Genomic DNA, 17599 nt, shown 5'->3' on the forward strand with positions numbered 1-17599 from the left:
TGGTGGCAGAATTCTTTATGTTCCTCTTGAAGAAAAAGTCAAAATCAATGGTGAAAATGTTTCAGATGATTCATTTTTGAGGCTCAATCGAACCACAGCAATTTTTCCAAATAATTATGAGCAATCTTGGATTGCACATCTTCAGCCAATCATCAGTGTATAAGCAAGCAGTGAAAGGCGCTGCGTTGAAATTGATTGTCCTCTTTCTCCTCTCTCACAATCTTCAAAAAAATAAACAAAATGTGCGGATCAATCCAGTCAGCTAAGTACACCTCTTGTCAATGTCTCCAGCTTTACAATAGAGTCTTGATGTTTCTGGAGCCATTAGTTATGACTAACTTGCCAGTAGAGGCATTGATCACTGGCTGGTTGTAAATGCAACAGCAATCATTTCACAGGGAAAAAAACATAACTGACTGTGCTGTCGTATATGGATTTGTGGCCTGCTTAAAAAGTGTCAACTTAAATGACTTTTTAATTTACTGAAAGTAGAAAGTGGGCTGACTTATTTCACAGTGGGTTGATGTTGTTATAATAGTCCCCCCTCATGTGTCACTTTTACTTTTCTGTGTTTTTTTTTTTTGCTTCAGTGAGACTTAGCACAGTCACATCAGACATCATAAAAAGAAGAAAATTTTACAACCTGTATCAAAACCCTACCATATTTTATCACAAAGGGATTTCATTTCAAACTTGCAGGAGGTGTCAAAGTGTACAACCTACTTTGCTAAGGTTCGAGTGACTGGACAGTGCAGTCATTTCCTAATCTGAATATTGATAAATGCTCTCAACCTACTATTAGAAGAAATCAGTTAAAATTGGAACATGTGCCTACATATATGCTTATTTTAGTTTAAATTAAATGTCAAGGTGTTGTCTTTTATGTGTTTATTTTAATATGTGTTGTACTCTGGAGTAAACCGAGTTAGGGAAATATTGTACTATGTACAATATTAAATGGCATTATATAAGTCTGACAGCTGCAGTTAAAAAGGTAAAAATTTTTACAATGAAACACAGAATAGGCTTAAGAAATGAATATATTTGATAATTTAGCTGTTTAGCTTCATATTTCTAGCCCTGTGGCTTGGGTTCCTATACAACTGTATGAGTTACAAAGACTTAGTGAGTACTATTACTGATACTTTAAAGCATGTTTTGCTAACAATACATCTCTACTTTAAATAAGCAGGATTTGTAATTGGTTGACTTATAATGAAGTATGTAATAGAATGTGCTGGCATGTTGGATGCTTCTTCCAAAATTGATGTCAAGCCTTCTGGGCAACATCGCCACACATGTTGCACTGCTCTAGTGTCTTCTAAAAATCCTCCTGGCCCCACTCTTTTTGTGCTAACACTACTTAAGTGCACTTCTGCTATTTCTATTAATGGCAGGAGCCGTTAAAACACGTGGCACTTTTGAGAATGATGGGAAGGGACAGGGGGACAAAACTCATGGCTACATGAAGATAAAATACTGCTTGCTGTAAGAAACACAAATTTCTAGTTTACTTCAGCAACTACTCAAAATGTAGAAAATTAGTAAAGATATGACATCCTATGCTTCACATTCCCTCTCTGTGTGACATGGTGGGAAATTCTTCTGCTCTAGGCCCTGTCTGCCTCCAGTTATCAGCCAAGGTGATTGAGAGCACAGACCACCATCTCTCTATAGAGGGCACCCATAGACCCAGAATGTGTTGTTTGCTAGAGCTGTGTACATTTTGTATTTGAAAGAGCAGCAAGTCAATGAATCTCGATAATGCGAGAGCCGGGCCACATAACTCACGTTGATAGTCCTTACATTGTGCCAAGAGGCGATAAATCTGCTCTGGGAGACATGAATATGCAGTGGCAGTCAGTTTGGCTTGTTCTTGCTTGCATGCCCCCTGATGCACAGTTTATTCCTCTCCCCCATTCCAAACAGAAAAATAAAACCAATGAGCCGCAGCACTATCTCATCAACAGTGTTCTATTAAGCACAAAAAAATGTAGCAGCGCATTTTTCAGAAAATGCTTAATAACTGCAACTCATTAATGATAAGAATCGCAATTTATGACTTTAGCTTATTAGATCGTAATCAGTAAAATAACTACTTTTTATACATGGTGTCAAATGTGTTTTTCCAGGAAAATAACATATATCTATCTACCTACCTAGAAATCAGCTTACTTTTTTTTTTTTTTACATGTAAAATCTGATTAATTAACCAGTAACCATTTAAAAAAAAAGAGCTAAAAAATGAATCATAATGCTTCTACTTTTCTAAGATTAATCTCAACCTTGTGATATTAGAAGTTTCAGTTAGATGTTTTCCTGAAATCTGTACCATAAACAGGTAATTCCACACCTTCAGCGCTCCTTTGGCTCCTCCACTGCAGTGGTGAGAGAGACGTGAGCAGCTCCCTATGTGCTATATGTAACCTGCAGCTTACATTTGATGGCCCTTTGTAAGACTAGAAAAAATAAACAGCCAGACAGGCACGAAGCAGTTCGTGCACTCATGGACACAGGCAGAATGTTTCAAATAACAGCGATACAAAGACTACTTTGTCAATGGACCAATCATGCAAATATCCACCCCATTCTCAATACAGTGGCCAGTCAGGGATGTTTCCTCCTATTTTGCTTCAGGGAAAGAAAAAAAAAGAAGCATCTGTTTACATTTTTGTCCAGTAAATAAGAAAAAAAAAAAGGATCTCTAACATTCCCGAGAAGACAAAAAGCAAAACTGCAAATCCAAAGATATAAAATGTAAAGACAAAAGGTATAACACAAATAGAAAAGTCGAGAATCGGGTTATTACTCGGGTGGCTCTCACTTCAATAAAATACTTCTTGGACATAGTTGACAACTATGCGTAACGACGCGTGCCTCTAGTGGCACCGCGGAAGGAGGGTCATCAGACGCACACAGATGCTCGGCTCCCTGCACTACCTTTCCATCCACCACAAAGTAGAAGATTTTTTTTAAATGAGCAAGGTGTAACAAAGAGCCTTTTCTAGCACACATGGACGTTCTTTAACATCTTCGTACCACGACCAGCACCGTGCGCAACAAGAGAGGACCGTCGCGGAGCTTCTTTTCCACATTTACAAAGTATCTCTGTTAAACGAACTGTTGTCATGACCGGAGTGAGGGACTGGAGCTATTAAACTGCATTTCTGAATTTCTGAAGTGCATTCAAATTCATCATCGCTCGCGGTATAAAGCTTTGTCTTTTCTGTCTTTCGGCGACAGACTCGTCCGAGGCGACCCAAACTTCCGCAGGCGCAGTTCTCTTCCACGGCGGTGCGGGAGTCCAGCTCGGTTGTTGCCGTGGTACTTGCCAGTAGACAGATAGCATCGACGGTAGGAGGGGATACAGAGACTCCTGCAGGCTAATTGTAGCAGCCTGCGTTCGCAGGTGTATCAGTGATCAGCCTCTGAGGGACTGGGGTCTTCATCCTGATCGAGTCGCTTTTGGACTTGTGTGAGTAAAAGAAAAAAAGAAAAAAAAAACTGGGAGAATGTTGCATCAAGTACAATGAGCGCAAATTTGTCGCAGACACCAAAATCCATACATGCTCGGTCGAATTCAGTTTTGATGAGCAATTCTGAGTCGTCTTTGGAATTTTAAAAAGTGGATCCAGCGACTTTACAACCATGCGAAACACTTGGCTGTCTCCCCGGAATGCGATTTGGGAATACTGGACATCGCTGATTGCATGTCTCTTTTGGATTCAGTACTCTTGCGGGATGCCTCATGTTATTCGAATAGGTAAGTTGTTCACATTTACATAGACACACTCAGACGTTTGTAATGTAACCTTGAAAGTTGTTCCCTATTTAGCTCATTCCTTGCAGGTCCTCATCCATGCGTAACCAGTGGCAGCGCTTAGTTTTTGGAGTAAATGAACAGTCCCTTTCATTTATTGTTCTGTGTGAATTTTCATTTTTACTTTTATTTCTTTTTTATTGGGGCAACCAGCAACAGGGGAGTAGTGCATTATAGCAGACGATTGCTTGTAAAATGAGAATGCCTTCTTCACTCAGAGATCATGCAACAAAATACTGAGGGTTAGTGTGACCTCTATGCACTCTGTTTTCCCTGTTCCATTTTCTGCAGCCAGCATGTTGAGTCACCAGCTAAATTCAGGCTCACTGCCATGCCTTCTGGAAGTAAGTTTTCATGGACTGTGTTAAATTAAAAACTATAGAAGCAAATTAAGATAAACACAATTAGAAAGTTTTTACTCCTTCAGGAAGGCATAGTAAAGTTTATATGCTATCTGATCTCTTCTTGTACCATGTACTGCAAATCAAAGTACAAACACAATATTCAAAAACAGTCTATGTGCCGTGAAAGTTGCCATTAATGCATGTGTCCTTCACCACGTTCTTATACCTGAGACACTAACAAAGAAGCCAGATTTGTGCTGGCGTTGTCTTCTTCCAATCACTCACCAAGGAACAATGTGCGAATTGTCATTCGGTGCCTGGCGATGCGATGAAACATTCTGCACCGCCAAGAGACGAGAACAGAATGAAGATCAATATGGTTTTTGTCACAAGGCAAATCGTTTTTGACATTTGGCGGAGTGCCATGCAGTACAATTACTCAAAATGGCATTGGCCCACATTAACATACCACTAGAAGAGCCGGGGTACAGGCAGCGAGTGAGAGCATCTTAATAGCAGGGGGCTTTTTGTCTTTGAGGTAGAAATAATGGGTGAAAGTGGATGAATGTTACAAAATTGCACAGTCTGTATTCTAGTAGTCTAACAGGTAAATGGCCTGTCTTTTGTGACATCTGTGAATCACCAACATCACATTCTGATTTTGTCATTTATAATTGCTAAATAAAAGCTAAATAAATTTCTGATTAAGTTATTAACTTCAACAGGATGCACTGTATCAACATTTTACAGCGCTGTAACCTTGGATAAGACTCTGTATGGTTTATATAAATGATCAATAAAGCAGAAGCTCACAGCATGAAGCGTAAGACTCAAACAATGTTTACTGCTGGGCATTTTATGTAGCCGTGGGGCAGGTTTGGCATGTCCCTGTGATTGACTGCTGGACTTTGAAGAGCCATGACTTCTCTGACACACCTGTATATGGACTTTGGTGATGTCTTAGAAACTGCATAAGTCCTTAAAGCTGCCTTTGTACCGATCTGAACTGAAATCATTTGGTCAAAGGGACATTTTTCTCTCTCTCTTGTTTTTTTTGTTTTTTTTTTAAACTGTGGCAGGAGCTCAAATAAAGAACCAAAATAGACTTGACAGGCTTTGTTTTTAAAAATGTCAAAGTGCTGAGACAAATTTACCTTGAAATGTGCTACAGTCGCTCTATTGCTTTTTATAGAAACTATCATTGCTTGCACTGCAGGAGCAGTTTGTGTGTGTGTTTTTTTTTTGTGTTCCTGGGATTGTATTTTGACAAGCTCAGAAAAGGGACATGCAAGAGAAGGTTGCTGAATTGCCTCAATGTCAAAAGAAAAAAAAAATTAAAAAGGTGCATGTTTTCATATGACCATCTGAGGCTGGGTGTGTGTATCCATTTTATTTTTTCCCCCTTACAAAATAGGGCTGTGAAAAAGCTAAATCTATTATAATGTACTATATAATTGCATTTACAGTATTTTAATTTTATTGAATAGTGGATAAGCTTGAGGCTGCGCATAAAATATGCATTGTGTGTGTTTTTGTATTACTGCAGAAATTCTGTAGTATTCTCTGTGAGAGTATTCACAGTCTGTTGATTCGTTTAAGGGTTTTTGAGTGGGTGTGCACTGGACCTTTATTCCTCCCTTTTTTGTAATTTGGTACTTGGTGTGTGAGTGTGTGTGCACCGTGTCACAGCCACCCTGCTAAAACCAACAGAGGGCTCTCTTATAGTCACTGCACAGTGGCTAACGTTGCTCTTCAGCACTGGTTACCAACACAAACAAACCAGTGAAAATCACCAAGGTGGGCGGTGGTATTTGAGCATGGTGCTCTCTGTCTGTGCCGTGTCTGCTCTTGGTTAGGTGGCCTGTGCATTTCTCCAAGTACACCATCTGGGTAATGGTGGGCATCCAAGGTAGAGTTGTTGCCATTGATTTTAGTGCTTTTACAGTGCATTGCTCAAACTTGAGGCCAGATGGTCGTGCCATCTCATTCTACAGCTTCTATTTGTTGGAGGGAATAAAAGAGTACTCCTCCTGTATTTGCCTTATTACACGCTGTGCTTCTCTATAGTCTCCCTCTGCCTGCCTTGTATATATATATATATATATATATATATATATTTTTATTTTTATTCTTCTTGATGTTTTCAACCTCTAATCCCAACTAGGAACCATTTCTGTTGATAATAGTGTTGTTATAATAAAGACTAATTTGGTCAATGATTTGGATGTAATTTTTCTTTCTGGAGAGATATCTATGTTTGTAGCTATCGTATGTTTATCTACATGAAAATTAGACACATACTGAAGTAGTACACTTAGGATTTCACAGAATATGATAAGTTGCTTTTTGTGCTTCATTTTATCTGGAATTAATTTCCCCACATGCATTGCTTTCTTCTCCATCAGATAGAGATTGTAAATTTAAAAAAATTGAATCAGATGAATATGTATTCATTTTAAAACATACAGTAATGACAGTTTATCATGCATTCTTTTTCATCTGTGAATTGATGAAACTAATTCATCAGTTGTCTCTTTTCTTTCTCGCTGAGGTTATTCACTGCCTGACAGGGATTTATTGAATAATCAATTACTTTATCTACCTGATACTTAGAGCACTTAATCAGTTCCAGGTAATCAATTTCCCTTGTGATTTCATGTTGATTTCATTTTCCTGGCTCCTCGCTCTGCCCCTACAACACCTGGTCACATGTATTTTTCATTTAGTTTCCCTAAATCCTTTGGGCAGCCAAAGACTAGACATAATTATTGAGTGTGAAACAGCCCAAACGTTTAAATGTAAGCTGACAAATGTGCAGCACTTGAAGCTGTGTGCAATGTGTGACCACTCAAAAAGCTTCAGTGGGATAAATTGGGCTTGTGGTCACCACTTTTGGTTGAAGTCTCCAAACACAGAGCCACTTCAGAGGCTTGTCTTTATCCCTTCCCCGGCAGCCGAGAGAGACTGAGAAGTTTTCATGTGATTAACTCTTCTGACGAACTATAGAGAGTGCATTCTCCACCCGCATGCTCTCCGAGATCTTCCTCGCCAGGGTTTGTGCAAATGTCTCATCAGAAATGACTCAGACATATTTCAAGAGACTGCGAAAAGCTGTAATGGTGCTTTGCAATTCTAGTTATAACATTGTAAAACCCAAAGGGGTACTTCTATTGAGAATTACCCACAGGAGGATGGCATGGTTGGCTAAGAGTGCGAAGAGGAGGACATTAAAAAGAAGTGTTTGGTGATGAAAAAGAACAATGAGGAGATGTTGCATCAAAAGTTGTATAAAATTAACATGGCCATCAGTTGAGTGGAAATGAATATTTCATTTTCATCTAAATTTAATCTCTCCCTAGACAGAGAGAGGAAGCAAGAAGAAGCCCGCTGGTGGAGGCGTGGGGCTGGAGAGTTGTTGAATCTGAACAAAGGGGGTAGAGGTCACGGAAGAGCTGGATACTGGGAGAAGCATCTTTGATGTGTAATTCCATTATATGTTAGAGAAAGGAGAGATTGAGGAATATAAGGGGGAGGAAAATAAAGGTTACCTTCACTAACACACTCTTCTTTATCCACTTGTATAAACATGGACTGATATACAAAATGCAACAAAAATAACAGACCTATTTTCTGCCTTTCCCACTCTCGGGCATCTGTGTTTTACCTTCCGCACAAACAGACACACGCAATATAAACCCGTATTCACAACATTTTCCAAAACATATGTCTGGCCTCACTGGGCCTCTTGTACACAATCCAATCCCATTCTCTTTGTCAGCACTCTTGCGGCTCGTCATTAGCTTCAATCTTGCTGATGAGAAACGGCAGATGTTCGTTTTGTCAAGCACAGGGCCTGTCTCTAAACGTCCTGTCTTCTGCACTCGCCTGTGATGCTGTTTAGATGCGTCAGAAAGGAACATTCTACTTTCACAAACAAATATCTGCTCCAGGCATGGCACAGTCTGCTGTTTGTGAAGCGCCCGTTTTCAAGTTAAGTTAGTAAAGCCAGTCAACATGCATTAAACACAACGTGTGAGTCGCCAGTCAAGGCATATTAAATAAGCTGTGTTTATGTGCCAGACAAAGTGCAATAAATGCATAATGCTCTGAAATGTGCTCGTAATGTGTCTGATCACTAACACTAACAAGACTTAACTGCATCAGAGAAGTGCAGGTACTTAAATCCTTGTTCAGTCACACATAATAATGATCATCCAATAATCCAAGTCACTAGGGGCTAATAGAGCGGATCTACCAACCAGTAAGATAATCCTGTGACACAGCAGGGCCCTATCTAGCCCCAGTTAGCTCAGCCTAGTAGCCGCTGCTCACACACCAGATGGTGTTTTCATATCATACTACAAAGTGGGTGCTCTGCAGTGAAAGGTCTGCTTCAAGCATATGTCTCTGATGCTTATTGAAATAAATAAGGTGCTGAATTCCTGTGGTTAAATATTTCATCTCCTCCATTGAAAAAGAAGGGCATCCATCCATCCATCCATCCATTTTCTATACCGGCTTATTCCTTAACCAGGGTCACGGGAGGAAGGGCATTCACTTTGCTATTATATGGATGGAAGATGCACATTTTCTGAAAGTACTTCACAGTATTTAACAGTTGTCATTTCTGAACATATGAAGGTGGAACAGGGGCTTTCATAGGTTAGTTCATCCAAAACAACAAAAATAAAACTTTATTTACACTTAGTGCTATAAAACCATGCAGATAGCTTTAGTTTTATTAGGTTTTGAGATATTGCCTCTGAGATTACTTTCATTTCACATCCGTTATATTGGCATGGTAGCAAGAAAGCAGTAATCTCATAGGCATATTTATTTTATAGCACTTAGCAGCTAGAACTTAAACGCCAGATTAAACAAGCATGTTTATTCTTTAAAGCCTTGTGTGTATTAATTGCCTTGACATTGTCTGGAAGGGAATTCCACTATTTAGGACCATAGCAACTGGAAGTTGACACACTATTAGACTAAATTGGAGCTGGTTAAAACATATTTTCTGTTCACATGGCTGCAAGTAAAGCAATGGAAGCATTTAAGGACTAAAAAACAAATCTAAAAATAAATTCTGAAAGGCACAGTAAATCTCAAAATATAAGTAAATAAAATAAAAATGTATCTGCCTGGCTGGATATCAGTGGAGCAGAATAAAAATAATAACTATTGTTTTTGTAATTTGAATCACTGTTTACATAGCGTATAATAACTCAAAGTAAAAATGCCCATCAGAAACAACAGCCTGATTGATTTGGTCCACAATCTGCTCGAGTTCCCCCTGCAGGCCCCTTCAGAGACTCACTGTCATTACAGTAAGACGTGTGCTTTCTGAATTTGACAGTGTTTTCAAATTCATAGCATGTCAATGTTGGCTATTTCCCTGTAAATGTTTCTGTACCAAGGCAATGAATCAAATTTCATGCTCTAGCCATTTGTCTTTATTATGTGCCCTTGTCCTTTCTATTTGACTCTCCCATCTCAGCCTCCTCGAGGCTTTGCTGGAAAAGTCAAATAACATCAAAACAGTTGAGAAGAAAGCTTGATCATGGGGCATTTTGCTCTCAGGGTCATGCTAGCAATATAACATGCTTAATTAGAGTGATCTTGTTGGAGGTAATTTGGTGATTATTTTTTACATTTCAGCAAGGGGAGTAATTTGTCTTCACTTTTCCAGTCACACTGTATATGTTGGCAAACCACACACACACACAGGCCCACAAAGTACATAGAGAGAGGGAGAAAGAGTGAGTATGGGTACATAGATGAAGCTGGGGGACTCTTATTTAGCCTGTTAATTAGCTTGAACCTTTTGATCCCAATTTTAAAACCCACCACGTTGCAATGCTGGCGTCTTTTGTGTGTTGCCCCAAGCCACATAAAACTCGGCTTTTATTCCTTTGCCTTTCAAATACCATGGCATTCACCACAGCAGTATAAGCTTTGCTTTCCATCCCGGCATTAGCATCACCCTTATCTATTCTCAGGCGTGCTGTGTAAACTTGGTCACCTATGACACCTCAGTTACATAAAGTTACGCACATGCATTACAATAACAAGCCTCTGGCTCACTACGTCAAAGCAATCAGGATTTGACAGTGTAGGTATCAGCTGCAATGCACAGGGTTAAATCCTATTTAACTTGGGCTAAGGACAATGAAAGGAGGGTGACTCTGTTTCATTCTGCCCTTTTAATCAAGCTCTCATTGTTATAGGTGCACGGCAAATGTCAGGTCTTGGTTGTGTGATTCCCTCAAATTGCTGTTCCATGACTGTAGAGAGGTGTGTGTGTGTGTGTGTGTGTTTAGGAGAGAAGAGAGGAAAGAAGGAGAGGAAGTGTGAATGTGTGCATGACAAGGGGATGTATAAGGGAGGCTGGCATAGAATCCCTGGAGCGTAGGGGTAGAGCAGGAGTTACTAATCAACTGTGAGAGAGTAGGCTAGAAAGACTCACCCTCTATTTTCCCCCCAGAGAGAAAGAGAAGGAATAGATAAGACAAACCTCTTCAGGCCAAAACCACTACAAATGAATGGCTATCACCAAAAATATCAGGGAGGAAAAGAGATCCTCTCCTCCACATCCTGCCTCTCGTATCTTTTTGTCCCCTTTCCCTTTTCATCCCAGCAGTAAAAATTGGAAGAACTACCACAGGAAAGGCATAAGACTTGGGGGTTACCTCTCTAGCCCTGTGCTCATACCTCCACTAATGGATAGCCAGAAGGTGGAAAGCCACTGTCAATTTAGTTAACACAGCCAATACCCAGAAGATTCCACTCAGCACTCATGATATGTGCAGGCAAGACAATCTGAGATGGTCTCTCCCGTTTCAGTGAATGTTTTACCAGCTGCCGATCTACTGTCCAGGTTGCCTCCGGAGAGCAGTTTGGTTAACCGCAAAATGTTCCCCCGTGACTCATCTGAAGACAGCTTGTCTGCATGTGACCGGCTTCAGATATATGGGGCAAGACAGATTATCATTGACAGCGAAGGGAAGAGGAGGAGAGATTGTGGGTGGTTTGCGGCTGGCAGTACATTTTAGTAAAGCTATTAGTGATGCTTGTATGAATTAGGGCCTTTAATGTAAAGCCAGAAAAGGAAGTAAATAACCGTCCTGCAGATTTTCACAATTTCAGATGAGGTTAGAGATGACAGTTAGAGATGGCTGTCATAGTAACCAAAGCTCACATTGTTGGTGAAGTAGAATCTGATTGGTGGAAATTATGTATGGTTAGTTTATCATATAAACAGTAGTTTTGTTTTTTTTTTCCCTCAAATTAGTTCCCTATTTCAAAAAGTTAATGAAGAATTAGATTTCTGATTGCTTTGTTCCTAAATTATGTTTTTCAGTTTCAAGTGCTTGTATTTATTCAGTTCAAACGTCAAGAGCATTTTTCTTCATTCAATGATCGTGCTGTTATTTTGTAAACTGTACACTTTTTGTACACTTGTGTCACACCATTGCACACACATTCAATTTGGATTTAGATTAACTGGTTAAATAATTTCATTTCAATATCATTATTTGGGAATCGATAACTCAAATGTCATCTTCATTTTCCACCTATTAGGAAATAAAATCTGCCAACGTGCGATTTTGCTTTTCCTCATTATTCACTATGTTAGATCAAAATGCACAGACCAAATTTTCAGGTGCACAAAAACTCAAAGATAAAGGAAATGCATGAAAGCATCTAATTTCTGAATAAAACTGGGCAAACTGTGCACTATGCTTCTAATCACTTTTCACAGAGAGTGAACATAATACCATGAAATTTGCCTGCAACAACATAGTCTGCAATCAGCAAGTATTATCTGCTTTGATGAAAAGGATCAATTGAAGTAATGCTGCAATAATTGTATGCAACTTTAATGAGACATCTGCTGTGTATTTGGTTGATTATTTTCATTGGTAAAGCAAACAATGCATGTCTTTTTCTGCCGTTTTAGTTAAAAATGCAATAAAACAATGTTGGAGGTCTTTAAAAACATTTTTAACTACCTTTTGCTTTTCTATCTTCTACATGCTGAATATTTAACATATGATTAAACTGTGGTAGATTTGATGGGCAACGTCAGCCTCATCTCCTGTAATAAATGATAAATGTAATTTTAGGCTACAACTGGTCGCTAAGCCCAAATTGTCTATAACTCAAACAAAAAAAAAAATCTCTTTCCTGTAATTACATGTCTAGATTTACAAATCTAATAAGAAAATGGAGAAGTCAACAAAGTTCAGAAATGTCAATTTTCGAAATGCATTGAAAGAGTTATTAGAAATGTTACACACTGCAGAGAATTGGGAACAAGGTTTCAAGTTGTGAACAATCCAGACATGTGTAACAATCATTCACAGTTATACCTCTGACTTACACTTCTGATTTCTACCCAGAAATACAATATTACAGATGTTCTCTTCTTTTAGTCTAAACAACCTGAGTTAATGTGCATTTACAGCAAGGACTTTTTGTTAGCTTCATTGGTACTGGGAGAAATTTATAACCATCAGAACATTGACCACATTTAAAATAATTGGCGTCACGCTGGCATCACACAATTAATGCTCAGTTAATGTCCTGTTCAGCGTCTCTCTGCACTGTTCACATATGAATCACCTGTCTGCCTAAAGGGGTAATTATTTGCAATGTGGTTAGGACCATTTTTACTGCATGGAAAACCCAGGCCACCATCCAGTATTTATAGAAGCAATGTCTTAATGAAGCAATTTAACATAAGAATAAAAATATTAGTTAATCAATCAGTCATAATTATTTTGTCCATTAACCACTGTACATACATCTGACAACTGGCACTGATCAACCAATTGACAGAAAATAAATAGGCAAGAATTATAAACATCTAATCTATAATTTTATCATTTTTAAAAATGCTAAACCTTCCAGGGTCTCAGTTCAGTTCAATTCAATTCAATGCTTTATTGTCATTGTCGTAATAACACCAGTTATAAACAATGAAACACTGTTAGAGCATAATACAGCTGCATAGCAGCAGTTGGGAAAATTTGCTGTTTTTCTGTCTTTTAGAATAATAAATCAATACATTTTGAGGTTTAGACTGCAGGTCAGACAAGTTGATTAGAGCTACATCAGCTTGGTCTTTAGGAAACTGTAACCGGATTATTTTCTAGCATTTACTGTACAGACTAAACAACTAATGAGGAAATTACCCATTAGATACAGCTCAACGGAAATCAACATTTTACTCAATGATTAAGCTAAATGCTAATAGAAATTTGCATTCTTAATTTAAAATAAAAGCAGAGAGTCAGAGAGTTGATACTTCCATCAGTCAGCTATGCATATATTGCCTGTACCCAGCAGCATGGAGGCAATTCAGACATTTTAAAGGGAGGAATTTTGTCTTTCTTTCCCTCTAACAGGGCCTTTAGAAGGCCAGGGGACAATCAGTGGAATTTGTAAGGTAGATTTCCAGCCTGTAATGATGGCTGGCTTGAGCCCAGATGGATCACAGACCTCATGTTCTTTGTCAATATTCTACCTGAGCATCGGAGGATAATATGAGATGACAGGATGAGCCTGGTGTGTGTGTGTATGCCTTTCTGAGTGGAGCCTATTAGTATAGGGAGCCTCTCCAGCCACTGTCAAACTTAAAACAGTACAGGAGGAGACATTACCTCCAATTATGTGCTGTGGTGCATCTGTGAAGTCTGAGCACCATCAAGCTGCCGGCCTGTCAGACCATTTATTTTTGTGTCACATTATGCGTATCATGGTGATAAAAAAGGAGCCCCCTCCTCCCCTTTTCGTGTCTCCTACTATTCTTCACCTTCCTTCCTTGAGAGAAGAAATAACCATTTATTTCAAGTCGTGTTCTTTTAAGAGTGTAAAAGATAAGCTTTTGTTTAGGTTTCATTCACTTGCTCTTTCTCTTTTCGTACCCGACAGAAGATCTGACCCAGCTAACATATGTTCATATGTTAATCTCTTGCCAAGGAAAAAGGAGAACTCCCTTCTCTCACCTTTTTCAACCCATACCCCTTCTGTCTCCTCAATGCACTGTATTACAAAACTTGCTTTTCAATTTGCAAGCCCAATCACTGGGATCTTATGAGCTTCTGGTCAGAAGGAAATTGAGCCTTATTCAGTCTGCTCCCATCATGTTTCCAATCCATTTATGATTATTAAAAATATTAAATGGTTTGAATAAGCCACTATTAGAACCAAAAGTATTTTCTTTTTACTCTTTTTTTAACACTTTATTTGATTGCACCCTCCAGCCACTCTTGCTTCTATGCGGTACTTTGCTGGTCATCTGTGCACCTTGATTTCAGAGTTAAAGGTGGGAGGTGGGTCTGGAATAACAGCACATGGAAATGGGCTAGTGATTGCCTTTCTCCTCGCGTGGTGATGGAAGGCTTAAGTGATCACGCCCCTCGAGCCCCTCCTTGGTGGCTGATTAGCTGTGAAGCCCTGGAGTTCTGGAGTGATACACTGACTCATCAGCCTCTGCTCAACCCGTCAGGGACCCACTTGATTGCACGGTGCTTCATAATTGCCCCCCATTCTGCTTTAGTGTCCGGTGTGCTGCCATCTCAGCTTCGTGTCGGAGAATGCACAACGTAAGGCTTGGCTTTTCCAGTTGTTTTTCATAAAGTACATGCTTGACATGTTTCCACATGATTCATATTCCATATGATTTCCACCCTGGATATGTCACAAAATCTTCATCCATCTAGAAGATTTCAGGTCACAACATGACGAGGCATTCGATGCATAGTATTTATTTTTAAAACATTCCATCACTCGGAGGGCTAAAATTGATCTCTCAGTCAATTGACAATGACTGCAAAATGAAAAGATGCAAGTCAAAGGAATGTTATAACAATGCATATTGAATTGTTTGTAATTAACGCAGAACTGAATCGGTAACTGCAGAAATGCTGGTCAATGTCTATGTCAAGGAGTGCTTTCCACCTGTCTGCCAGCACCAGCAGCTGCAAATGGATCGTGTTTAATGTCTTTTTAGTAAGGCAATTGGAAAAGAATTGCCATTGTGGCATTTATAATCACTGAGTTGGTAGACATGATTGAAAGTTAAAGTAGTCCAAATGAAGAACTCTGAAAGCTCTGGCCACAGTTATTGATTCATATAGCTTATGTGAGTGAACTGCCCGAGGTGTGGAACTCATCAAATGATAGACTGTGTTAATTATTTTTATATCTTGGCAGCCTCAAGTGACAGTGGAATTTCTTAAAGTTGAGATTTGTGCCGACGCCTGTGATGTATTGGCTGACATTAGCAAGTGTGTCGACAAATACACATGACAACTGCAGGTTAGGACGTGGAAATGTTTGTAGTGGCTTTAAGCGTTTAAAGGTGTATTTGCCAATTAGACAAAAGAAATTAAATGTTAAGGTAAGGTAAGAAATGATAAATACATGTAAAAATGTTTATACTTTATGTCACATTTTTACAGGCAAACAACATTCTGTACATATGTAAATGTGCCAAACAAGGCTAAAGATACAGTATAAAGATAGTACAGGAGTTCATCATTCTGATGTCTTGAGGAAATTTTAATTTTTTTGTATTGGATCCATGGTTGCAGGGGCATTTTCCTGAGTGTAAAAGCTGGAAGAATGTACTGCTGAAGTAATGGGTCATAATCCTGTTAGCTCTAGTTCTACAACTCCTGATGTGTATGTCTTGCAAAGTGGGAAGTGCAGATCCATTGGTATGCTCAACTCAATGAACTTCTCTCTACAATGCACCACAGTCCTGAATACTCCCAGACCAGGTGGTGGAACCTGTTAGGATGCTTCCCACAGCACCAGAGTAGAAAACCTTTAGGATTTAGGACCCCATTACTTAAGCTGAATATTCAAGGCAATCCCTTTCTCTTTAAAAGGCATCTGTGTGGGTCATTTTCATGTTGAATCTCTGAAACTGGGCTCCCACTTCACAAGTGTCCTTGTTAGTTGTCTGGAGAGGGTTTCTTCTGCTACCTCCTCACAGCTAGCAGTGACATCTCATCATTATTGGTGATCCTGCCTATTACTAAAGCCTGGGAAACACCAAGCCAGTGGTTTGCCTGTTGGTCAATGTCAGGCTGTCAGTGACTGTCGAGTGTGTTGGCACTAGTCAGACCGCTGCCGGCAGCTTTTGAGCTGATTCAGCATGATGAATTGGTGAAAGACTCACTGGCGACATTGACCTGAGTTAAGGTGTTTACAGATGTGACTGCCCACTTGACTACTTGAGATCTGGTGGTCAGGAGGTTCCAGATCCTGTGAAGGAGGCGTTTAATGTTAGGTCCCTCAGCTTTGCAGCCCCTCAAAATGATTGCTTTTTTTGCAGTGTCTTCTGATGTTAAAAACTGGACCTGTCATCTGTGTCTTGGTTGAGTGTAACTCTGCATCTCATGCATCAGCAGAAGCCCTATCTCAGGCACTCCCTTTTTTGCCTTTGGTGAAAGACCCAGCAGCTCTGCTACATCCACACATAAGTCAGACTGCAAGGCTCAGCAGATAGTTGAGATGACCTCCAGTCACTCAGCCCTGCAGTTGCTTTTCACTCAGCCAATATGCATGAAATGACATCTCTGCTGTTTGGGTCGCTCGAAGCCTGTACTTAAGTTGAATGCAGCAACTACAAATATAAAAGATGATCTTCATGTTTGGCAGAATAACTTGGCCTCTGTTAGTGGTGTGTGCAATTGCATTTAACTGCATACCAGCTTATTTTATTTTCTGCCAAAGAAGTGGTCACATGATTATTCATATCCAGATATTTTACTTAGTAAATGTGCTTTTTCCTGTTGTCAAACATGGATAAAAATCACGCACTGGTGTTTTTGGTACGAGTTAGTAATTTGCTTCTTTAATTTTCTTAGTCGATTATGCCACATGTAAAAGCAGGGTCTTCAATGTTTCGCTCCTGTACTGGCTTTTCCTTGCTACTCTGATTGTGTAATCTTCTATTTGCTTTATTCACCTATTAAAATTTCAGTGATTTCTCCTGCTGTATGTTTACTGGACTTTGAGCATAAAACATGACTTTTTCCTTGGTGTTGCCTTGATAAAGATTATAGCTCTCAAATGCAATAGGGCTCAGTGTCAAACTTGTGCAGGTTTATAGACTTTGCAGTGCCAGAGGGGGGATATTGTATTGAAAAGTAAATCCACCATCACATTCAGCACAAGCATTTACATAAGAAGTAGGGAGCTGTAGCAGATGAGTGGTTTGTCATAACATTACACATTTGTTCAATCAAAAAATGAGTCAAGGTGTTCGCAGTGTGTCAAAATAGAAGCCTCAGAGAAAATATTGGCTTTGTCAAGGGTCCATGAAGAGTGCTGTAACCAGGGTAAAAATGGCATGTTGGGGTTTTTTTTTTTTTTTAAACCAACTCTTCCTGGGTGGCTCTATATGTGCAGCGGAATC

The 17599-nt window shown here is 39.4% G+C and overlaps 1 protein-coding gene across 1 annotated transcript in view; it reads left to right on the forward strand.

Moving 5' to 3' along the window:
• Positions 1-3619: 3619 nt before the first annotated feature.
• Positions 3620-17599, forward strand: part of grik3 (glutamate ionotropic receptor kainate type subunit 3) — a 77904-nt gene continuing 63924 nt past the window's right edge. Inside the window, exon 1 of the mRNA XM_026316986.1 lies at positions 3620-3763. Coding sequence (XP_026172771.1) covers positions 3649-3763 — 115 coding nt within the window. The 5' untranslated portion in view covers positions 3620-3648. The remainder of the gene's footprint in view (positions 3764-17599) is intronic.

Source organism: Mastacembelus armatus, chromosome 16, assembly GCF_900324485.2.
Source record: "Mastacembelus armatus chromosome 16, fMasArm1.2, whole genome shotgun sequence".
In the NCBI taxonomy this organism is placed as follows: Eukaryota; Metazoa; Chordata; class Actinopteri; order Synbranchiformes; family Mastacembelidae; genus Mastacembelus; species Mastacembelus armatus.